Genomic DNA, 24921 nt, shown 5'->3' on the forward strand with positions numbered 1-24921 from the left:
CTGGATTTAAATTGTCATCTAATAAAATTTGGTTTACTCATGTTTTTTTCAATGTGCTATTAAAAGCATCATTTCCACTTGTATATTGTATTAATATGTCTGGATTTGTGTGTGTATGGAAGAATTAGGTACAGTAGAGTCTCATTTTCCAACACTCGCTTATCCAACTGTGAAGATGTGGCAGGGATGGAATCCTTTTGATCCCACCGCTGCCACCAATTTGTAAAGAACTGAGGCAGGGAAGGAATCTTTTTATTCACTTTATTACTTAAGTTTAGGAAATGTGTGACAGAGGCTTGGATGTTGAAAGATAACAAGTTTATTCAGGTACAGAGCTTATTGGTTCAATAACTTCTTAAAGGCACTTAAATAACTGTTATAAATAGATGTTGAGGTGTTCCAACTCCAAAATACTTTCTCATCTCCCTTCAAATTAATAATTGATCTCTTGGATCTACTGGGATCTCTTCCCCTTACTCCACAGCCTCTACAAATAACCCTAAACAAGTCACCCAACTTGCTTAGTCTGGCCTAGTAGAGGTCTGTCTCCCTGTTTCCCTAATCTGGAACCAGTCCTTCCCCTGTGACTAAAAATCACAGACTCCCTAAAATAAGTCACCTTATTTTAGAATTGACTCAAATTCCCTCATTTGAGTCACCCTGATCCTCCACTTGAGAATCAGTCCTCACTGTAATTTCACCATTACAGACTGCCCTGTTTTTAAAACATTCCCTCCTTTTTCCTTCAAACGCCGGTTGGCTCCGCCCCCGTTACTATGGCAACTGCCTCAGAATGCTAAGATGGTTACCTTCCCCCACGTATTATTAACTATAATACTTACCCACTTTAAACATTGCCAAACCTGACTGTTTAAACAAAATCAAACAAACATGTCATCCATAAATCAAAATAAAACACACATTTCTTTACACCAACGTTCTGGATTATCCAACACATTTTTGTAGTCAGTATTTTCAATATATCATGGTATTTTGGTGATAAATTTGCAAATACAGTAATTACTACATAGCATTACTGTGTATTGAACTACTTTTTCTGTCAAATTTGTTGTATAACATGATGTTTTGGTGCTTAATTTGTAAAATCATAACCTAATTTAATGTTTAATAGGCTTTTCCTTAATCTCTCCTTATTATCCAACATATTCACTTATCCAACGTTCTGCCGGCCTGTTTACGTTGGATAAGCGAGACTCTACTGTATTTATTATGAAATACAACACAGAAGTGATTGTAAGAATAGATAACTTCAAACATTAAGTTAAACCAGTAATCTTTGAATACTATTTCAACTTGAATATTTTCAAGCCTGGAAAAACGTTAAATGTTTTGAATGCAATATTTATTAGTTTTGGAGAATGCAAGTGAAAAAATTGGTGTTTGTTTTCACAGTTCCATGAAGCTTGGAACAAGCTTACAGAATGGCTAGATGAATCAGAAAAGACTTTGGATGCGGAGCTTGAAATTGCAAATGATCCAGACAAAATTAAGATGCAGCTCTCCCAGCACAAGGTGATTTACTAATCAAGGAATGTAGTGGCTGTCCAGTCAGAAATCCAGGAAGGCAGTGGACTGAGCACTCTGTAATTAGCCGGAGGAAAGAAATTCAGTGGTCACTAGGTTGGAATGTTTGCCATCATCAGTTCAAATACTGCTCTTTTTCTGGGTAGTAACATAAATAGAAGCTGGGGTGCTTCTCTGTGGGATCTTGTTTTCTTAGGAGGTAAAATTACATGTGAAAAAGGAAAGGCACGATAATGATGAATTGTTGAAACCAGAACGATTACAATCCTCATATTTATTATTTAAATAGACTCATCATTTCTATTCACACTAGTTAGAAACTGTGTATTTCCTTTAAAAAATCAGCTGCAGTCAAAAAAGAGGAGAAGCTGAGTAGTTTGTCTGGGAAATCCTTAACTGATTTTGTGAAATGACATCCCATCCCCCACAATTTGAAATAAATTAAATACAGTGGATCTATCAACAACACAAATGAAATTGCAGTAGGAGAGGAGAGAGTTTTCCTGTCAAGATTTCACAGCTGTCAAACTCTTTTCCATAAATCTGATTATGTGCAGAGGAGAAGTCACCTTTAAAACCTGAATCTTTTCTCTATAGCCTGAAGGAAAAAGACACTGTGAACAGAATCAGCATGCTTTCTTGATCTGCTTTGCAAAATTGCTAGCATGCTGCCTTTCAAGGACCACTATTATTTGTATCTGCCCAATATGCTTAGTGTACTGTCAGACCAATTTATTCCATATTATTTGATACCTTTTATAATGTTTTTCTCTTGGTTTCCTTTGCTTCTCTGTTTGCTTTTTTGGCATCCTCTACAATGTTTACTAAGGTGAAGTTTCAGTCTTTAGGTGTTTACATGGAGAGCAGTTACCTGCATGTTATCGTAATTCATTATTAAGATCTTTCTGTTTCCTTTCAATTTAGACTGATAGAGCACTCAGGAAGGTTTTTGATCTTATTTCTGTAGCTTAACTTGCCCCATTTCAATTTTTAGCTTCACCAGAGCAATTCTCTTGTGGGTCAGAGCCACTGGAGCTCAACTAAAAAGAGGTCTGCAAGAAAGACTAAACAATATGTAATGGCAAATACTTCCATGAGTTTTCTTTAGCAATGGATATGTAGTTGCCAAGATGTTAATTCAAGGAAACATCTGTTCCTGTCTGATGCCCTCAGGTCTTCTTCCCCATGACATATGTTGTTTGGCATCAAGATGGACTAACATTGCAGCAAGAAAGAAATATCCTTTCAATATTGTGATATATACACATTTACACATTTTTTAGAAATCCTTCAGAAAGACCACCACACACCTGTACATTTAGGAGGGTTTTTTCACTTCCTTTGGACTGAATTCATCTGCTGTTTTTGTATAAATATAGACAAAAACCAACAAACAACAGACAGTCTCCAGATGTTTTCTTAAGAATTAAGTTGGACTTAATAGTAACATTGCATTGATAAAGGGCTTCTCTGCAGTCACTGCAAGTATATTTTGAGCTATTTACCTAGAGAAGCTTTAGAGGTCTATGTAGTCTCGTAGATTGCAATCAGATAAGTATATCTTCCATTTAGATACCGGACATAATTTTGCACCAGTTTACATAAAAGAGCTTTAGAGTTTTGAAGCCTTAATATATTGTATTTCATTGCATAATAGTTACACCCCCCCCCCCCGCCCTTTTGCAGGAAAGGGGAGGGTGCAACTATTACATGAAGAAAGTTTTATTCAGCTACGGGGCATCCCTCAGCTGCCATCTGAGGGAAACCCAGTAGCTCCATAGCTGCCTGTATGCCTGCTCTCACCAGCAATTGCACAGTTGGGTGCAGTTTTCCCCTCCAAACTATGGAATGTGACTATTATGCAATGAAATGCAAGTATTTATGCATAGACTCATAAAAAGTTTCAACACATTTAGTATTGCTAGTGTCTGGACAATCATAATAAAAAAAACTCCATTAGCAGTTATTTACATGGTACATATTTTATATTATTTTGTGTGTTATGTTTATTCCAGCCTCTCTTTTATGGCAGTGGTTTGGATATTTTAACTATTGACATAAACTGTACTGTGTGTGATAAACTGGATTCTTTGGCTTTGTTCTTGACTCATTTATCTTTGACAAAAAAGAAAAATTAAAATAAGTTTTTAATGAATTCTTGTTCGTATTTATAACATATTGCCAAAGAATAGGAGGAATATTAGTCTGTTCCCCATCTCCCAATTTAATGTTATGTTTAGAAGCCAGAGGAGTAAGAAGGAAGATTATATTTTGTATTTCATTTTTGTCCTTGTACAATGATTTTAGAACATCAATAAGTATTTGGGAAGTATGTATCTCATTACTGCTCTACCTCAATTCATTTTACATGTTTTACTGAGATAACTGTTGCTTTGGACCAATTGGCTGAAATTTATTTTAGTCTCATTCTAGAGAATAATTGGATATATTATGCCCCTGACATGAAGTGAAATGGGGGGGGGGGGGGAGGAGGGGCTGCTGTTTAATTTTTGTTTGTCAGATGTTTTATTTTATTATCATTATTCAAAAATCCTGTTCCAGAGGAGAAAGGAGCTCAGAAATATTAAAACATTTCAAACATCTAAACATGGGGAAAAATCTAAAAAGGTTTAGCACTGTTAATTCCCTTAATTACTTTGTCACATATATAACTGTCTTCTGTTAAAGTGGAACCTGAAATGTTTTTATGCAAGCCTGTGTTATGTGTATGAGCTACATGTCATTTTTCTAGTCTAGACAAAATAAAGGAAAATTCAGAAGCATAGAACTGAAATATTGTCAGTATGATTTACATTGTACTGTGTTTATAGACTGAGTGTAACCACTGATCCTCAGAAGATTTATGACTTGGTATGAAATGTAGCAATTCAGTTTCAGAGTTGCTGACTCCTTCTGGATTAGCAATTGCATCCACTTTCACATTATCAGCTAAGCCACTACTTCTTAAACCATGGGTCATGACCCTAAATGATGTCCTCCTAGCTCAGTGTAGATGTTGCAAAAAATTTGGCAACAGTCTGTTAGCAACAGTGTCCAGTGTCTACAGTGGGCTCTGCATAAAATGCTCCAGCTGTACTTCATGAAAAGGAAAATCAGTCTGTTTAGACTTGCAAATGCTAGTTTTTTGTCAGTAGATGTTTGTTTTTATACTCATTTTATATACATGTATATCCGAGGTCACGTAAAGCATTCTCTTTCAGAAGGGGGCTAAGAGTGGAAAAAGGTTTAAGAAGTCCTAAGCTAAATTATGTAAATGATTACAGGAATGATGACACAGCTGCATTTTCTCCCTGAAAAAAACATGGGTCCTCTGTGCTTGTTAATGGCTCTATGAAAAAAGCTGCACTGTCCTTTCTAACAAAGGCCCGAATCAGATACTCTTTTGACATAAATGCTTCTTTGGGGTCAGGTCTTCCCACAATGAAGAGAAAGTGTTTTCATTACTGGCAAGGGTGATCCTACTTACAGATTTTGTGTATGCCCATTTGCCAGTGAAGCTGACCTTGACAAAATGACTTAAACACAAAGTTGAACTATTTTGTTTAAATATTATTCCTCTCCCAAAGCTACTGAAAAGATGTTGATTGTACTCTCCACATTAGGTGGATTTTAATCCTTTTTATAACACTATACTGATGCACAGCAACCAAGTTATCTCAAAGTTAGTCAAATTCCTTTGCTAGTGGCAAGAAATGGAATAACAATTTTCACTGCAAAATAATTATGATTATACCCCACTTTTCTCTCTTGATCAAGACCAAAGCATCTCACAGCATTAAAAAATTGTGCCTCAGTTAAAGAGATGTGTTTGGCTATTAGAAGATTTTGACCTATTTATGGTATGGGTTTGGATATAAACAATATGGTATAATTGCTTTATAGAAGGCAGCCCAAATTGATGGGCCATCATGTCAAGATGAAAAGCAAAAGTTTGCTACTGTATATCTTTTTCATAACATCTTTTAAGTCTCCAGTTAAAGTTACTTGATGTCCTAGTAATTCCATTGTTACAAGTTATCTTCAGGAATAAACGTCAGAAGATTCTGGGATCCAAATGTGGCAGCATCTTTTATTGAGATTTCCTTGTTAAATGTTGAAAACCTTAGTTTGCTATGTGGTTCCAAAGAGTACAAAATTAGTTTAGTTTGGAGACTGCATGAGGTATGTGATTCATATTGTGTTTTTCCTCCCTCCTTACACAGGAGTTCCAAAAAGCACTTGGAGCCAAACATTCTGTGTATGACACCACAAACAGAAGTGGCCGTTCTTTAAAAGAAAAAACAACTCTTGCCGATGACAATTTGAAACTGGATGATATGCTGAGTGAACTTAGAGACAAGTGGGATACAGTCTGTGGAAAATCAGTAGAAAGGTAATGCCAACATCCTCATTTCTTATATAAAAATTTCCCATAGATAGAAAATACTTTTTTTTCTTCCCTTTCCTAGGAAGTCATTAATGGTAAGTCCTTTGCCAGACTAATCTTACAAGGGGCTACTTCGACCAAAGAGTTTTTTAGTCTAGGAGGTTACTTGTACATACACATTCTTAGAAGTCTCACTTATCCAACGTTCTGGATTATCCAACGTATTTTTGTAGTCGAATGTTTTCAATACATCGTGATATTTTGGTGCTAAATTCCTAAATCCAGTAATTACTGCATAGCATTACTGCGTATTGAACTACATTTTCTGTCAAATTTGTTGTATAACATGATGTTTTGGTGCTTAATTTGTAAAATCATAACCTAATTTGATGTTTAATAGGCTTTTCCTTAATCCCTCCTTATTATCCAATATACTAGCTTATCCAACGTTCTGCTTGCCCGTTTATGTTGGATAAGTGAGACTCTACTGTATTTATTTATTTATTTATTTATCAATTTTATTTATTTATTGAATTTATATCCTTTCTCCTGGATAGGTTCAAGGTTCAAATAATCTTAACTATCTGCAGCATAAGTGGATAGATGCAGAAATCTGCTCAGCCTGAGTCTCTGAGGCTCCATCTACAATGGCATATAATGAAGTTTGAACTGCATTATAATGGCCAGTGTAGACTGGTATAATACAGATTGAACTTCATTGAACTGGATTATATGAGTCTACGTTGTCATATTAATCTGCATTCTGAAACTGCATTATATGGCAGTGTAGATGGAGCCTGAGACAGCATTTCAGAGGGATATGCCTGAAAGATTATTACTCTACACGTAATCATTTAGTCACTGGGCTGGGGATTGTGCTTTCTGTATAATATTGTACTATGTATTTTCCATTGACATTAATCTTGATACAGAGACATCAACTAAAATATATGGTTTTCTTTAAAATATTATTACCTCTGAAAACAAGCTCAACATTTCCTTGTGAAATGGGTAGGAGTGCCAGCAGAGGACATGCTAGCTTGGAGGTCTAAGAAACTGGAAAGGCACATAAACATGGGGCTGGGGCTTGTGTAGATGAACGCCTAATGGGAAAGAAGAGCTGAAAAGTGACACAATAACAGGAGATGTTGCTTTTTGTCCTACAGCTTCTAGAATTCCCCAGCAGCACTCTCCAGCTATGTGGCTAGGTGATTTTGAAAGTGGTAGCCCAAAAAAGTAACCTTTTAAAGCTCTGATTATGGTTGAGTGGTTTTTATTTCTGGGGTTGAATGGGTAGTGGTAATGCCTTGGAATGTGGTGGAGGCTCCTCCTTTGGAGGTTTTTAAACAGAGGCTGGACGACCATCTGTTGAGGGTGCTCTGATTGTAGTTTTCCTGCATGGTGGAGGTTTGATCTGGATGGCCCATGTGGTCTCTTCCAACTCCATGATTCTATGATTCAAGTTCGTTGGTATTCAAGGATCTGGCTTATACGTGATAGAGTGCTACTTTATAAACTGTCTGATGTGGCAGACTGGAAGTTGTTTTCTTTCTAGAAAGTCCCCATGAATTTACAGCTAGTGGTTCAAAAATCACATTTTCATTGGATTACCATTGTAAGTGTGTCTAAAGACATAATAATTAAATCAACTGTTAAAAGCATATACAACAATTTTTTGTTCTTTATATTTATTTGCTTATTTATTTTTGAAAAATAGTATAGGAATAAATGAAGTTATCTGTATCTATAACTGTGCCTTTTTCTCCATTGTGTGTATGTTTTTAATTTCCTCCTCCAGACAAAACAAACTGGAAGAAGCACTGCTGTTTTCTGGACAATTTACTGATGCTCTTCAAGCTCTTATAGATTGGCTTTACAAAGTGGAACCGCAGCTGGCCGAAGATCAGCCTGTGCATGGAGACATTGATTTAGTAATAAATTTAATAGATAGTCACAAAGTAAGGGAAACAAAATTACGGTCATTTTCATATTATTTTAAATCAGACGCATCAAAATGTTTTGATTGAAAGTCTACTGTGTGAGCTCATTCAATAGATCAAAAACCCTAGACTGTGGTATAAACATGTAGAATGTGGTATAAGAAAATGCAAGGAACCAACTTGTGGTTAAACCTACCTACAAATAGCATATGAATGTTGCTTTGTAATCTGGTGTGTAATGAACATTTTAACACAGATGCATTGAGATGTTTCTAAAACACAGGCATTAAAGCTACGGGTAATAGTATTTGTATTCTCTTGTTGCAGCCCTCACTTTTAATAAGTTTATCATAGATGCAGGTACTCACATGTAGAGATGTTCTACCATCTATAAAGGCTGGGCATTATTTAAAAAATGGGATTTGGAAACTTTTTTGCCTGTCCAGATCCCATTTTAGAGCTGTGTTGCTTTTCAAGAGAGGATGTGCTGAAATAAATGGATACATTTATATGCAGAATTTTTCACTGTAGATACTACATTATACACTGACTTCTGGAACAAGATGTATGAAAGCAGGACAGAGTTTAGAATAGAGAGAAGTTGGCTGGGAGGAGAGGATGAACATGAGGAGCTACATTATCAAAGCATTCCTGGGTTTGGAGCTCCCCGTGAGTCTAGGGTTGTCTAATCAATGTTTGAATGATCAAAACAAGGCAATGAGAGCATGTAGACCTCACTATAAATCATTGTTTAATGTTATGGTGATTGTTAGTGTCTTTTCCTCCCATTCCAATTCCACATAGACTCTCTCTCCTCCCTTCTCCAGCACTGCCATGAAGGGGAGAGTAGAAGCTTTATAAATTGATTAACTATGGTTTATTTTTCTTTCTGAACTCTTGAGTTGTCATTTACATTATAAAACACAGGCCAAACTAACTTATTTCAAACAAATCAGTTAAAAATTAGCTTCATTTGTCAGGTCTGAATGATACCTCAAACTGTGGTTAATAAAAAACAAAAGGAAAGCTTCAAAACCTCTAGCAGCTAAACTAGATAAGAAGAGAAGAAGCATGGAAACATCTGGAATGACACACTCCCACATCACATCAACTATGGTCTATCATGAGATCCAGATATAAATACTGTTAAGATAGATTTTCTCTCAGAATGCATGTATAATTTACTCATTAAGAATTAAACTAAAATTCAAAAATAACAGAGTAGACAGCGCTTAGATAAAATTAATGATTGCACTGTAAACCAAAATAAGGTACCATTTAGGTTTGCTTTTTCTGAAGAATCATGATGAAGAACCTGTTTCATATTTGTCATAACTGTGTTACATGAGTCAGAAAACTATCATTTTATATATTACTCAGGGCTTCCAGAAGGAACTGGGGAAGAGGACAAGCAGTGTCCAAGCTCTGAAACGCTCAGCCCGTGAGCTGATAGAAGGCAGTCGTGATGACTCCTCCTGGGTCAAAGTCCAAATGCAGGAGCTTGGCACTCGGTGGGATACCGTGTGTGCCCTGTCTATCTCAAAGCAAACACGGCTGGAACAAGCCCTCAACCAGGTAAAACAAACAGGATGCACTGAATTCAGTCAGATGCCCCACTTCCAATGCTATTTCTAGTTCGTTTGAAAGGCATCACTATAGTACAGCAAGGGAGGAGGCAAGGAGAGACTACTTTGTGTTGTTTCTAATTCATTTCTATTTTCCCTTTGTGTTGATTGCTGTGTGGAGCTACTTGAAATAATTGCAATGTACCCAGTTTTCTTTATCAGACAGCTGACTCAGAAGTGGCTGAGGCATCATGGGCGTTATCCATTTATCATTCATATTAAAGTATACATAGATATATTGCGGTAGTCCATATTACACTGCTTGGAGTAAGTTTAGTTTACTTCAGGCATTCCTTGGAAGCTTTACTTGTATTTATGAGATCAGTTTGACCAACATCCATTAAAGGACGCCCACAAATTGAGGATGTCACTGATCACCAGAAACGACAATTCTGTAATGATAGCGGTTCCAACTTTCCAACTGAGATGCTCATGTCTTTATATAGCACCAATTACCTTTTCCCCCTGAAGTAATTGATATCATTCGTTAACCTGATAGGTTAAAATGTGTCAGTGTGTACAATGCAGATTTCTCACATTCCATTAATCATATATTTGAAAGCATTTACAGAAAGGCCCTTGGACTTTCTTGTTTTTTAAAAAGAAGTGTGTGGCATTTTTGCAGTACTGGTCATGAAATGTTCTATATCAGATGCCTTAATGGAAAGTTACTCTGCTTTCATTGCTGGATGATAAATGGCTCTGCCAGTCTGGATACAAGTTCATGGTTTGTGGGAGAAATCCAAAGCTGTACTGTTTTCCTGTTCAGATCCCTTTTAGAGTATTTTTCTCTCCCCCAACCTTCATTTATCCAGGCTGAGGAATTCCACTCTGTTGTCCATGTACTGCTGGAATGGCTAGCTGAGGCTGAACAGGCCCTTCGTTTCCATGGTGTCCTTCCAGATGATGAGGAGGCTCTGCGTGGGCTAATAGAGCAGCACCGGGTGAGCAAGATAATTAAGACAATGTTGGCTCGAAAGGCTAGGCACAATTAAAATTCAGCTATTTGTGTCCTATTAGTATCTGGCAGTGAATTTTTCCCAGCACAAGGGCATGAACAGATTAAACTGACATTCTCGATACACAACTGATAAATGAATCAGTAGAAACAATTTAAAATTAAATTGCTTCCACGTATATTATGAGTGAATGGTATCCACAGAAATGTAATAATTTGAATAAAAACACCATAATATTTTGTGTTTGGTGGAGAGCACATCGTATGGATGAAAAGAAAATTCAATATACATGTATTTTAAATTACTGGAAAATAAGTTTCTCAAATTTCAGGAAGTGCTTGATAAGAAGAATTCGAGACTGATTAGAATGTTTCAGTTTGGGACTTAATTCTATGCAAAATTTGCATGCGATTGTTTTGTGTGGAACTAACATTCTCTGTACAGAAGACAGTATTTTCCATGCAGCAAATAACATTTTCTGCACATGAAATGTTGTTTCATACATGTTTATTCCATTTGAATACTTATTTGCAAAATTCAAACATGGATGTTTTGTAAAGGACATCTCCTTTCTAAACAGAAAACAAACTTTGTGTGCAGAATTTTTCTGTACAGAAAATGCTGTTTGCTATACAAAATTACTATGTTCAGATTTTGCACACAAACATTCTAAAATGCTAAAAGTTTTCAAAATTGCAGTATTCAAAGAATACCTTGCAGCAGAGAGAACATTCTTTGAATAATTCTGGTTTTTTGAGAAGAAAATTAGCAAAGAATTACATTCCCTAGGCCTCACCTAAACAACAGAAACCGGACAGAATTCTGCTAGCATATTTATTATATTTTTGCTATTCCAAGTACACTACATTCTGTCTCCAGTGGATTTCACAAAAAACAGTATGAAGAGTCAAGAAGAATGTATAAATAGAAGGGCAACTGGAACAATTTGGGATTGCTACAATTTCTGTGCCAAAGGCCTACTTACACCCCGCTGAACATGTTCTTATCCCCTTGGTGACATCTACATAACATGCCCTGACCCATGTGTAACTTTTGACAACCCTCCAGTTTATACCAATTTCACACTTTTAATGCAGATCACTTTTTTTACACCATTTTAAGGCCCCGTCTACACAGCAACATAATGTGGAGTAGGAAATGGATTAGCCTGAGGCATCCAGATGACATTTCAAGCTAATCAGTTTCAACCTGAAATAAACCTGCATATCCAGGTTTATTTTAGCTTTAAAAGATACCTGCAAAGGTCTGAATCTTACTGAAAAATCTGGAACTTTGCAGGTTTGGAGGCCGTGTAGACAGTTTTCTTGTATCTGCATTTGAAATCCCACACAACTATTCCTCCTCCCCAGGGTCAGGCAGCCTGGGGAGGAGCAATGGCAATGCCGGCCTCCCCTCCTTGCCCCTTGTTTGGCCCTTAAAAACAAAGGGAAAGCCCCTGCAAGAACCACAAGGCTTCCCTCACCTTCCTGGAGACTGGAAAATTAAACTTAAAAACTTTGGAGGGGGAATTCCTCCCTCCCCTCTTCAAAGCTCTTTAGTTTCATTTGTCAGACTCCAGGAAGTTAGGGCAAGCCTTGTGACTCCTCCAGAGGCTTTCCCTTTGTTTTTAAGAACTGAGGGGCAGGGAGGGGAGGGGAGGAATCATTAATTCCTCTCTACTCTTGTGACCGCTAGGGTTAGTGTTTTGAAAACCCTTCCCACCCTCTGGAGAAGATAAGTGAGGGGGCCATAGGGGTAAAGGGTAATAATCGAAATTGGCTATGATCTTCAGTTCGCCAGAAGGAGTACGCTACCAGAATCCTCCCACAAATGAAATTATTCCTTCCATGCACAGGAAGCAGATCCCAGATTCACTTCTGTTGCTTTTTTTGTATTTGATTTCTCTAACCCTCTGATTTTGGAACAATGCATGCTACGAGTTGACCAGTTTTTGCACTGCTACTCCCCTATGCCATATAATTCACATTATCAAAGCAGATAATCTTCTCAGAACTGGATTATATGAGTACACACTGCCATATAATCCAGTTCTGAGAAGATAACCTAGATTTTATATGGCAGTGTAAAAGGGGCTTGTTTTTACATTTCTTTCCTGGCTGTTGTTCATGTCTTTGTTATTATAAACAGTGGCATCGTGGTATTGTTGCCAGATGTTATATTGGTAACAGTGATGAGGAATACATTTTATTGCCATTTTTAAGAACTGGATGCAGATGGTTGTCTTTGGCTGGATCTACACTGCTCTATGTCCCAGGATCTGATCTCAGATTATCTCCTTATCCAAGATTATCTGACAGTGCAGACTCATATAATCCTCTTCAAAGCAAATAATCTAGGGTCAGATACTGAGATATGGCAGTGTAGATCCAGCCTTTGGCTTAATTCCCACAAAAAACAAATCAAATGCAAATGTATACACTTGTGTACATACATTTATGCCATTCCTTACTTGGAAAAAGCCAGTGCCTAAACATTTGCACAGATAACACAAATAGTCATTGCTAAAACGTAAACAGCCTTTTTGGAGAAATTATAAGCTGGAGAAGCTGTGTAATAAAATGCATTTAAACATAATTTATAGTTTGGAAAGTCTTCAAAGATATTTTAATCTAATTCCAAATGTATCATGTAATGTCAGAATAGCACTGCTTTTTTCTTTTCTTGTCAAAGAAGATAAATAAAGGAATTTTTCATTTTCTGTAGCGGGGTTTTAAATATCTTTCCTTCTTTTTGTGAGTATTATATTGCTACCAGTATGCATAAAAATTGAATTGCAAGTATCAATATAAACATACAGAAAGACAGAGGTATAGAAAAATGTAACAATATTTAAAGAACATAATTTGGGAGAGTTACTTTTTGAATTAAAATTCCTTGAATCTTCCAGCCTGCATGCCTACCTATCATGTTGGCTAGAAAATTGTGGGACATATAGTCCAAACTAAACCTTTTTCAAGCTCTGCCTTGGAATTTTGTAATTTTCAGGATTCATGTCTTAGGATAATTGACAACTGAACATGATCCCCAGACCCTACCAAAGAGGACTTGTAACCAAAGGATTTCTTCGTGCTAGAGATTAGGGCACTGGGAAATAAATCTACAGTGGTCTTTCTGTCATGGGGCACATTGAGGCAAGCAGTTGTGGTAGAACTTTGAAGTAGACTTTCCAGTTGTTAGTTCTTAAAGTGGCCTACAACGGGGTGAATTCTGAATATATCATTTCCATGTTTCCCAGTATCTTGGAAGCTTCTGGTCGGGGGATTGGCAACCTAAAGCTCAGGGTCAAGGAAGAGGCTTCATTAGAATTAGCTGCAGTAAAGGATCTTTATTGTTGTAGTTTATTCCGAAGAAGAAGGATTTTGGCCTACGTTTTCTATTAATTTATGACTTTTGAATTGCCTAACTGAAATGTTTCATTGTGAATATTTAAAATAGTCACCAATTTTTAAACAAAATTATTTTGTTAAATTAATAACTTTGAAATTTGTACAAAACTCGAGCACTTAGATAGACATCATGGTATCTAGGGAGAAATAATTATCTTCATTGGTTATGGCTTCTTTCTGATATAAGAAAATATGCCAATATTTCCAATTTACAAATAATGAATTATTCAGCATCCTAAAGCATTTTCTTTCAAAAAGCTGTTTCATATTTAATTAGCACTTATATAAAATTTGCATTTTGGAGTATATATTTTAGACAATGCTTCTGATTGATATCTTTAGAGCTAAAAGGTGTGGTGTGTTAATGCATTTAGTTAGTGAGTAAAGAAAATCTATTTATACTTTTGCTCTCTCTTTGCCCTAGCCCTCCAGCTTCATTAGTCCAAATTGTCATAAATCTTTTTTCTTGTAAAAATAGTTTACATCCATTATTCATTTTCTAGTCTTCACTATGCAGCCTAGGGACAGAGATAATTATTTATTTCATTTGCACACTGAGAAGAAATAATTTTGAATGCATTCATGAAGTTTTTGCCATTTTCAGTTACTACTTTTTACTAGTTTTTCTTTTACACAAAATATTGATTTTGAGCAGAACCCCCCCCCCTTTTTGTAAAAAAAACAACCCGTGTATTATGTATAAAACTATATATTGTAGAAAACATCTCTTTGTAAAAACAAAACAAAAGAACCCAATGTTGTTTGGGGCAAACAAAGTTTTTCCCCCAAAAAATGTCCTGAAATGAGAAAAATCTTGCAGTGGTTTCACTTGTATGAACAAGATATCTTAGTGTGTCATCACACTTTTTCTTGTTAATGATGAAAATATTTTGAGTATTCTTTATATCATTAGTGATCATGAAAGAAAGAAGTGCTTTTCTAGATGTCCAGGAAACCACCGTCATGTGTCAGGATTCTGTGTAACATATGCTTGACAATATAGGGCCATCCAGACAGGTCATTATCCCAGGACCTGTCTCGGTTTTACCGGAGGTGTCCACATGAAACCTCTTGTAAAACTGAATTAATTTGGAATAATGCAGGGTCTCCCTGATTTGTTCCAACATAATTAGATACCACATTGGATCCAGGCCTTTCTGGAAGACTTGAGTCTAATGGGATATTGGGCCTGTGGGGACCCACAACCATCTCACTTCTTCGAGCTTCCAAAAGCCCGGAGAAGTAAGATGGTGCCCACTGTCCTCCCCGCATCCCCCCATTTACCCCTAAAATTAAGGAAAACCTACAAGGCTGCCATAGATTTGCTCTTCACGCCCTCGTGGCATGAGGAAATAACACATCAGGAGACTGGCAGAGCAAGGTTTTGGGGGGGAGTGGGGACAGGAATCCGCGCCAAAGCAGGTTTTTAATCCCCTTTCGCTTAGATTATGGTGCTGTCTGAAAGCACCCTATGATTTCCCACTTCCTAGACAGTCAGTATATGGGACTGACAAACCCCCATGTTTGTTTCCCTGTTTCTTAAAAGCCCTATTCCACAAGCTGTGAGCTGGAGCCATTTAAACCTTCCTTCCCTGTCTCTTGAGACATAGGGCATTCACCAAAATCAGGGCACAATCTGAACTCTGGCCCAGAATTTGGATTATCCCCCAACTTTGGGCTTATCTGCAAAATTGGGCCAGTTCTGGAGACCATAATTTGTGTACTCTGCTCTAAAACACTCCTTTTTTTTTTTCTTAGTAAGCAGTTGTTCTTGTTGTCTTGTTAAATTGCCTTTTCTACTAAATTGTGAATATTACTGTTGTTTTATTTTTGCTCTTTCTCCTGCCATTCAGTCTGCTTAGGCACTGAATGATTCATTGTAAGCATTTGTTCTCTTTGACTTAGCCAGCCAAGTCTGAAGTTACATGGATTTTCTCTTTGAACCATTGCCAGTGCCTAATTGAAAATCACTGTTTCTGCCTTAGGAATTCATGAAGAAACTGGAAGAAAAAAAGACTGAGCTAAATAAAGCCACAGGTATGGGAGAAGCTATCCTGGCTATCTGCCACCCAGACTCCATCACTACCATTAAGCACTGGATCACAATAATCCGAGCAAGGTTTGAAGAGGTCAGTCCAACTCAGGCAGTTCTATGTGGTAATAATCAGTCTTTGACAACTTGGAACATGAGCAGCAATTACCAAGGCTGCTGTGTTGTGAGGAAACAATCCAAATGTCTAGAGCAAAACCCTTACTGGATGTTTTTAAACTCTTCTTTCGTAGCCATAATTATGAGTATATCTGGCCTCATGTCAGTAGATGGTCAAGGAAAGTTTCTTGTTCTCTCAACAAGAAGGCATTTTGAAAAATATATTTCAAAGTGTATAGTAATAATATGATTTTTAAAATCTGTCACCGATGGTTAGCAGTAATTATATTATACTATCAGGTATCTACTTATAAAGACAAGCATCTTAGTGCAAACATTTTGCATTAAAAATTTGTGTAACAGATAGTAACATGGCTGTTTGGGTTGTTACTATTTAAAGATGTACATTTCTGTCATTTGAAACATAAAAAGACATATTGGCAAATACATCCATACCTCTGAAACTACACACATCTAAATGTTAACTGGAAAATAATTGGGAAAGTGTAACATTTATTTTACTATGCAGTGTTTATCATCTTCAAAAGGTAGCATCAGCCATGAGGCACCTTCAATCATCACCTCCTTGGCAAATCCTTATCTGATTCCATCCAGTATAAGTAGAAATTAATCATAATGCTATATACAATAGAAGCTATGTGTGCCATTCTTAAGCACATAATTATTAAATATTTCTTTTAAGGAAATGTGTCCATTAACTGTAAATTGTAAAAATATAATTACATAGTAAAATATTCAAACACAGCAGCAATATATGACACTTCGACCTGTACTTAAAAGGTAAGTGTACTTAAATCTAAATCTTATTGTTAGATTCAACTAGAATGCACATATTGACTGAATAGTTGAATGGTAAATCAGCACTTATGTAAAGCCTCTCGATTCAGTGGGTCTACTCTAGTTCAGATTAGCAGTTGATTTTGGGCCAATAACTATTTTTTTGACTGTCTGTACTTTTTGGGATACATATTGTACAGCCCAGCAATGTTGTTACTTATCAGTCTTTTGATAATGAAATCAAACTTGTTTACAAGGGAGGGAGGAAATGCAAAAACTTTGGATGTTGCGGAAATTATAATATATGGTTGTTCATTTCAAGGTGTTAGCATGGGCCAAGCAACATCAGCAGAGATTGACAGTGGCCCTGGCTGCACTTATCGCGAATCAGGAGTTGTTAGAAGCCTTGCTATCCTGGCTGCAGTGGGCCGAGGCAACGCTCACCGAAAAAGACAAGGAAGCCATTCCTCAGGAAATTGATGATGTCAAAGCACTCATAGCTGAGCATCAGGTAAGGGAACTGTGGATATGCCATAGCCTCTGAACAGTTGAGTTTAATATCTTCAACCTGTGGACATTTTAGAATTCAAGCAGACATTTTTAAATAAAATATTTCAAATTCTGCATTGTTCACATGAGTCTTAAAGTTTATCTGTTATTCATATTGTTCCATTGCTACAGTCAAAACTAAAAATGACATTTAGCAAAGAAGAACAGCTTATCCTGTGAGGTGATTTTATAGCTATATTTTTTACAAAAACAAAATATTTGTTCCATTCTTGCAGAATTCAAACCAGTGGAGATTTGAACAGTGAAATTGCTTGTTGCCTTAGAGCAGGGGTCCCCAAACTTTTTAAACAGGGGGCCAGTTCACGGTCCCTTAGACCATTGGAGGGCCGGACTATAGTTTTTTTTAAAAAACTGTGAACAAATTCCTATGCACACTGCACACATCTTATTTTGAAGTAAAAAAAACCAAACGGGAACAAATACAGCCTCAATGTTAATCATCATCATCATCATCATCATCATCATCATGAAAATAATAAAGAGGGTTAGGCCATATAGTCCAACCTCCTTCTGCCTTTGTCCACTAAAAGCACAAGCAAAGCAACCCTGTCAGATGGCCACTTAGCCTCAATGTTAGTAATAATAACAATAAAAATAATATCAAGGGTTGGAAGAGATCCTTTGGGCCACTTAGTCCAGCCCTCTTCTGCATTTGTCCACCACAAGCAAAGCACCCCTGGCAGGTGGCCACCCAGCCTCAATGTTAGTAATAATAATTAAAAAAATATTAAGGGTTGGAAGAGACCCCTTGGGCCACTTAGTCCAGCCCTGTTCTGCCTTTGTCCGCCACAAGCAAAGCACCCCTGGCAGATGGCCACCCAGCCTCAATGTTAGTAATAATAAAAATATTAAGGGTTGGAAGAGACGCCTTGGGCCATTTAGTCCAGCCCTCTTCTGCCTTTGTGCACCACAAGCAAAGCACCCCTGGCAGATGGCCACCCAGCCTCAATATTAGTAATAATAACAATAAAAATAATATCAAGGGTTGGAAGACACCCCTTGGGCCACTTAGTCCAGCCCTCTTCTGCCTTTGTGCACCACAAGCAAAGCACCCCTGGCAGATGGGCACCCAGCCTCAATGTTAGTAATAATAACAATAAAAATAATATCAAGGGTTGGAAGAGACCCCTTGGGCCATTTAGTCCAGCCCTCTTCTGCTTTTGTCCACCACAAGCAAAGCACCCCTGGCAGATGGACACCCAGCCTCAATGTTAGTAATAATAACAATAAAAATAATATCAAGGGTTGGAAGAGACCCCTTGGGCCATTTAGTCCAGCCCTCTTCTGCCTTTGTGCACCACAAATTAAATAATAATTAAAATACCTTTGTAAACACAAGCAAAACTCCAACTCCAGGCAGGCACAGGGCAAGGAAGGAGTCGGGAACGGCTAGTGCAGGGAGAGGGAGGAGCCAGAAATGGCTGCAAATGCTTTTGCAGGGAGAGGTCAGAAAGGGCTGCAAAGGCTAGTGCAGGGAAAGGACGGAGTGGCGGCATGCACCTTCCTCGGGGGAGGAGGAGGAAGCCACTGCCGTGGGGGCCAGATAGATGCCTTCCAGGGGCCCCATGTGGCCCGCCGGCCGTAGTTTGGGGACCCCTGCCTTAGAGAATAAAGATACGAGAAAGTAAACAAACAAACTGAATCCATTGACCATTGAAGTTGAATGTATGTGTTGTCGAAGGCTTTCGTGGCCAAAATCACTGGGTTGCTGTGAGTTGTCTGGGCTGTATGGCCATGTTCCAGAAGCATTCTCTCCTGTTGTTTCGCACACATCTATGGCAGGCATCTTCAGATCTCACAACTTCTGAGGATGCCTGCCATAGATATGGGAGAAACATCATGAGAGAATGCTTCTGGAACATGGCCATACAGCCCGGAAACTCACAACAACCCAGAGTTTGTATCTGTTTTGTACATGGAATTTTACAGTGATTCTTAGAGTAATTATCAGAGTGTATATTCCCTTTAAAAGGGGGGGGGGAGGAGAATCTCCTTTTTTGGTAAGTTGATGTATTAGGCTGATTTCACCATGTTGCTTTTTAACAAGAGACTAATATGCCTTTTGCAGACAATGTTAAATCATGACCCTTGAATAATAGCATCCAACGATAATTTAATTTTAACATAAATATGTGGACCAGGAAGCTTTTGCTTCTATTGTGGCCTAGATCATGCCAAACAAAATAATTATGTAGGCTTCCTGATGTTATAAAAGATACACTGTAAATCAAACTGATACTGATGTATGTATACCAGGAGAAAAAGCAGCATGCGAAGCGTAAGTTCTGTGTATTGTCCATTGTTATCCATTTTTCTCCATGGGCATGTCACTAATTATTATGATGCACTGTTAGTCAAAGCAAGCTCCATTTAATTCCAGACATTTATGGAGGAAATGACCAGAAAACAACCTGATGTGGATAAGGTTACTAAGACGCATAAAAGGAAAACAGTTGAATCTGGTCCAATCCAGTCTCATATCCCAGTGCTGGATAAAGGAAGAGGAGGAAGTAAGTAATGATCTTGCTAAGGGAAATGGGGGAAGCATTGCATGCGGTCATTGACTGGTTGTTTATCAGATGTTAAGGCACGGTCACCTTCCCTTTTCTTTTTGTCATTTAAGCCATGAGGAAGGTGAGCTGGAGCAGGCATGGGCAAACTTTGGCCCTCCAGGTGTTTTGGATTTCAACTTCCACAATTCCTAACAGTCGGTAGGCTGTTAGGAATTGTAAGAGTTGAAGTCCAAAACACCTGGAGGGCCAAAGTTTGCCCATGCCTGAGCTAGAGGTTAACAGCTTGTGACCTTAAAGTCTACTCTACTTTCGTGAGTTATGATACCTGGGCACACAGTAGTTGTGTTTGACTCTTCTTATTCACAGAGCAATAAATTAAATGGAAATGTGTCAGTTTTAATACTGAGGGAAACTTATTTTGTTCTTACCACAGCATAAACTGTCCACAAGATTTTGAGAAACTACAACTTTGAAGTCAAATCCTACACTCAGTCTTTTTTTTTTATTAAACTGCACAGCTTTCTGAAGGGGGGGCATGCTTGCATTGGTTTTGGCTATATAGTTGGGAAACCTTCACATGCTTACATTATTTTTGGCTATATCCTTGGGAAAAGTACAGAAAATGCAAAACTAAATTACATGCTATGTCCCTATACAAACAACATGGTCAAGCTTTTGACACCATGGCAGCAGCCTAGCCCAGTTTAAAAGCTGCCAGATGCAAATGTGATTCAGCAGGGCAAAGCAAACTGCAGCTACATGTGATTTTTTTTTTCTGTACTGGATTTAGCACAATATTCGTATTGTGCACCTTTTTCGTTCAACATTGTTGAGGTAGTAAACAACAACGTTAAACAATAAATAGGCACAAGGTAGCTTCTGAGAAAATGTGCAGTTTTGTGGATGAACCACACAATTTTTATGGAAAAAACTGCATTGGGAGAGAGATTCTCAAATGAAAAACTATTTAATTACTCTTGACATAATGTTGGAACTTGGAAGTAATTGAGATTTACTATTCCTACGCAGAACTACTGTAGCTTTTGAAACAAATAAGCATACATACATTATCCTCAGCTTGAAATATTTTGAAAAGCAAAAGAAAACAGAATTAATAGTTGACCTCCCTCTGTATTTTCATAGGAAAGCGTTCTCCAACACCAAGCATGTATCCTTCAGGTGCACAGGCCCAGATTGAAACCAAGAATCCGCAAGTAAACCTCTTAGTCAGCAAATGGCAGCAAGTCTGGCTTCTAGCCCTAGAAAGACGAAGGAAACTCAATGATGCTTTAGACCGTTTAGAAGAGGTTGGTAAATAGTTAATAATAACTGTGCTATTTATAATTAACTTTTGTGTCAGATATTATTTTTTAGTGATAGAGCACCATATAGATGTCTTTCCTGTCTGCTATGGAAAAGGTGCACAACAGTGCTTTAACACAGAGCCCTTCCTTATACAATTCTCTGTAGTTTTGAAGGAAAAGTTGCAGTAAATAGTGACCAGCAGCACATAACACTATGTAACAAAATTTGAAAAAAAAAATCTGTTCCTGGCTTGAAAGTGTTATTCCTGTTTAATTGTGGTACTTACTTTGAAAGTAGTTGTTATACTCCAGAAATTTCGTTTTTGTGTGATATTCATTGAAAAATTATAGCAAAATGTGCTGCAGGATGTCCTGCAAAAACAATTTTTTTGCAATTTAATAAACTTTTTCCATGTTTTTATGATACAACCAATTAGGAAATGATATTTATAACCCAGGAACAAAAATCGTGTCAATAGTTGTGTGGTAGCAGAATAGAGCAACCACCTATTTCTTTATTGCAGAAAGAGGAACACTATCATCAGTTATATACATGCTGGGAAAATGTGATAATAATACAGTTTTCATGTTAGCTATACATACTCTGCAAATAAAAGAAAACCCTGTAATTTGTCCTTGAAAATGTATGCCTTTTGGTATTAATATAGAGTGGTAGCTTCATTAGAAGATGTTTACTGAACAGCAAGAAGGAAGGAGCCATCCACATTTGTCTACCGCTATGACAAATAAAATTGGGACATGCAGCTTTTGGGAGGATAGTTCTTCAAGCAGTCATGCAGCAGGATAGAAGTTAAGCTTTGGGAACACCAATGGCTGTGGACTGTTCCTTCAATCTACCTGAGAATGAGAAGTTGATACTTACTAGGAATTATCGTTCTAGGAAGTCTGAAGGAGCAATCCATCCCTGTCCAAAGTATAATAGTGTTAAGGTACATATAACAGAAATTTAAACAAAATGTTTATTTTCTATCTGTCCCACACACCAGTCAACGAGTGTCCCAGGAATCAGGAGATTGGCATGCAAGTGCTGTCCAGTAGTTAATCCAGGGTATCTAGTAAGATGAAGGGAGAAGCAAGAGGCTGATCATCAGCCAGCCCAGAAGTTATACAGCAAGACAAACAAAGCCAGCAAGGAGTAAAAGGAAGGGGTAAACCATAGTCAAGCTAAGGCCAAGAAAACATGAATGTTGAAGAGTGCTGTCAGTCACTAACAGAAAATGATTGAGAGCAGCAAAATTGCCAGGCAAATGCTGGGAGATTTATAGGCAGCTGTCTCAAGACATCAGGTGACCTATTTGTCACTGTTTCCTATTTAACAGCTGCTGGGATTGGCACAATCTCTCTTTAACTCTTCATCGCTCTGCAAAGAATAGCAATGTCTCTTCAGCATCTGTAATTTCCTGCTGGGGAGTAAAACCCATGTGCCTCAGCCCCCATCTCTTCAGGAGCTGTAGCTTCCTGGCAGTCGGCCTTGTCCTGTGTCTTAGTCTTCGTACTTCAGAGGGTGAATTATGGCACTATCAGTTCTGTCTCTGCTCAGTGTTTCCCTTCAGTTAGCAAGACTTTGTAATCAAATGGAGGGGAAAGAGAGAGGAGTCAATGGATTAGAATTCTGAAACTCTTGTCTCAATAGGTTGGCATGGGGGATTAACGCACTGGTTGTGAACTGCTTCCTTTGCCTCCTTAGAATGATAATTCTTGATAGATATTAACTTCTCAATTATTTCTAAAATAATGCTTTCTTTATGCTGTTTTTTTAAAGCTGAGAGAATTTGCCAACTTTGATTTTGATATTTGGCGGAAAAAGTATATGCGTTGGATGAACCATAAAAAATCTCGAGTGATGGACTTCTTTAGAAGGATAGATAAAGATCAAGATGGAAAGATCACTAGACAGGAATTTATTGATGGTATTCTTTCTTCAAGTAAGTTTTAAAGCAAAGGTTAATTCTGTATATAAATTATTGTTGTATGTAGATGCCTGCATATTTTGACTCTCTTTAGAAACTGAGTTTGTAAAGAAGACTGAGCAGGAAGGGAACATGATAATACTCTTCAATGTTTGTCACATATAAGGGGGCAAAAACATGTCCAGCGAGCATGATCTAATAGGCTTAAGTTAAAAGAATAAAACTTTCAATCATGCAGTTCCACAATTGAGCCCGTATCATAGCTCAAAGGTAGTTACAGATTTCTTGCATTCAGCGAGCAGTTAGACATGGCGGCCTACAACACCCTTTTGGGGAGATCGGTTGTCTTAATATGTTTGTTTTTTGTTCTACAGAATTTCCTACTAGTCGATTGGAAATGAGTGCAGTAGCAGATATCTTTGACAGGGATGGTGATGGATATATTGACTATTATGAATTTGTAGCAGCGCTACATCCAAACAAGGATGCCTACAAGCCTCTGACAGATGCAGATAAAATTGAAGATGAGGTATTCTTCTCCTCCCCCTTTTGCTAGAAGTGCTATGTGCTGGAATTCCATAACAATTCCATAGTCTGATCATTTCTTTGTTTAATTCCATCAATGCTTAATTCTGGAAATTGACAAGTAGTATAATATTCTAATTCTCATTTTGACAGGTGACAAGGCAGGTAGCAAAATGTAAATGTGCAAAGCGATTCCAGGTGGAACAAATTGGTGACAATAAATACAGGGTAAGTATAAAACACCTACTCACATTGTGTGATCATTTCAAGTCAGATATTCAGAACAGAACAGGAATGTCAGGACATTTTGTTTAAATTAGTTAACATAGTGTTACTTTATGCTTTTTCCAGAATCTAAAAGTTGAACTAGGTTACATTTCTGATCAAGTGTATGTGACTATTTGGTTATTTTAATAAACAAAATGTTGCTGTGCCACTGAAATCACAAGGAACGTTTTCCGATCGACACTTCAAAGAACTCCCCAAAAACTTTCAATATATTGATGATGGCTTAATTTTAACAGCATGTTACATGTATTCTGGTATCCCCAACCTAGACATCTAACTTGACCAGCCCAACTCTCAAACTACATGCCACATATATATGTTATTAGAGTTTGTTCAAGAGTCATGTAGAAGCCTTGCTGTTCCACTAATTATGTCTTTTTCCCATTTTCCATTTCTTGTCAGTTCTTCCTGGGAAATCAGGTATAAACAGTGGAATGTGTTATGGAGTTCCTAGTATTCTTTTAATCTTCATTGCAGCTTGCAGTGGCTTTTCCTTCCCCATCCTTTCACCCTGAGCTAATTCATTGTTGGTCAGCTGTGGTACCTCTCTGGAAATGCTTAACAGGCTTCTTTGTCTTGGTATCTGCCTTTGTGCCTGTTGCTGCCTCATTAATGAGATTACTTTCAAGGGAACCAGATAATAGTCTATAGCTGGCAGTGCGAATGAGTTTAGGCACTCTTCCGATAGGTCTTGCTATTCTCAACATATGGGTTATCCTTTAGGTTTTCATGCTGCACCCACTGTCAGATATTCCATCAAAATAACACTTTTAACCCTTTGATAAAGGACCAAGGCATTCAGGCAGGAATTAAACATAGAAATTGTGTTCTCATCCCTTCCCCCCACCCAAAGTAATTGTGTGGTTAAGCACAGTTCGGGCATAAGGAAATTTGATTTTATTCTATATGCAAGGAGGTGGGAGTGCCAACTCTTACTTCTTTATTGTCCCCCCCCCCCCCACCACCACCTAATCATCCTG

At 37.6% G+C, this 24921-nt stretch overlaps 1 protein-coding gene across 25 annotated transcripts in view; it reads left to right on the top strand.

The window, feature by feature from the left end:
* dst (dystonin) overlaps nt 1-24921 on the top strand; it is a 448648-nt gene that overhangs the window by 407280 nt on the left and 16447 nt on the right. For 24 of the 25 annotated variants that reach the window (XM_062982326.1, XM_062982385.1, XM_062982334.1 and 21 more), the window contains 13 exons: nt 1414-1533; nt 5769-5938; nt 7731-7890; nt 9253-9447; nt 10313-10441; nt 15849-15992; nt 17133-17321; nt 19761-19890; nt 21037-21200; nt 22981-23143; nt 23503-23657; nt 23807-23881; nt 24344-24361. In XM_062982326.1, coding sequence (XP_062838396.1) covers nt 1414-1533; nt 5769-5938; nt 7731-7890; nt 9253-9447; nt 10313-10441; nt 15849-15992; nt 17133-17321; nt 19761-19890; nt 21037-21200; nt 22981-23143; nt 23503-23657; nt 23807-23881; nt 24344-24361 — 1812 coding nt within the window. The remainder of the gene's footprint in view (nt 1-1413; nt 1534-5768; nt 5939-7730; nt 7891-9252; nt 9448-10312; nt 10442-15848; nt 15993-17132; nt 17322-19760; nt 19891-21036; nt 21201-22980; nt 23144-23502; nt 23658-23806; nt 23882-24343; nt 24362-24921) is intronic. The other variant, XM_062982414.1, reaches the window with a different exon arrangement.

The sequence above is a fragment of the Anolis carolinensis genome, chromosome 1, assembly GCF_035594765.1.
Source record: "Anolis carolinensis isolate JA03-04 chromosome 1, rAnoCar3.1.pri, whole genome shotgun sequence".
Taxonomy (NCBI): Eukaryota; Metazoa; Chordata; class Lepidosauria; order Squamata; family Dactyloidae; genus Anolis; species Anolis carolinensis.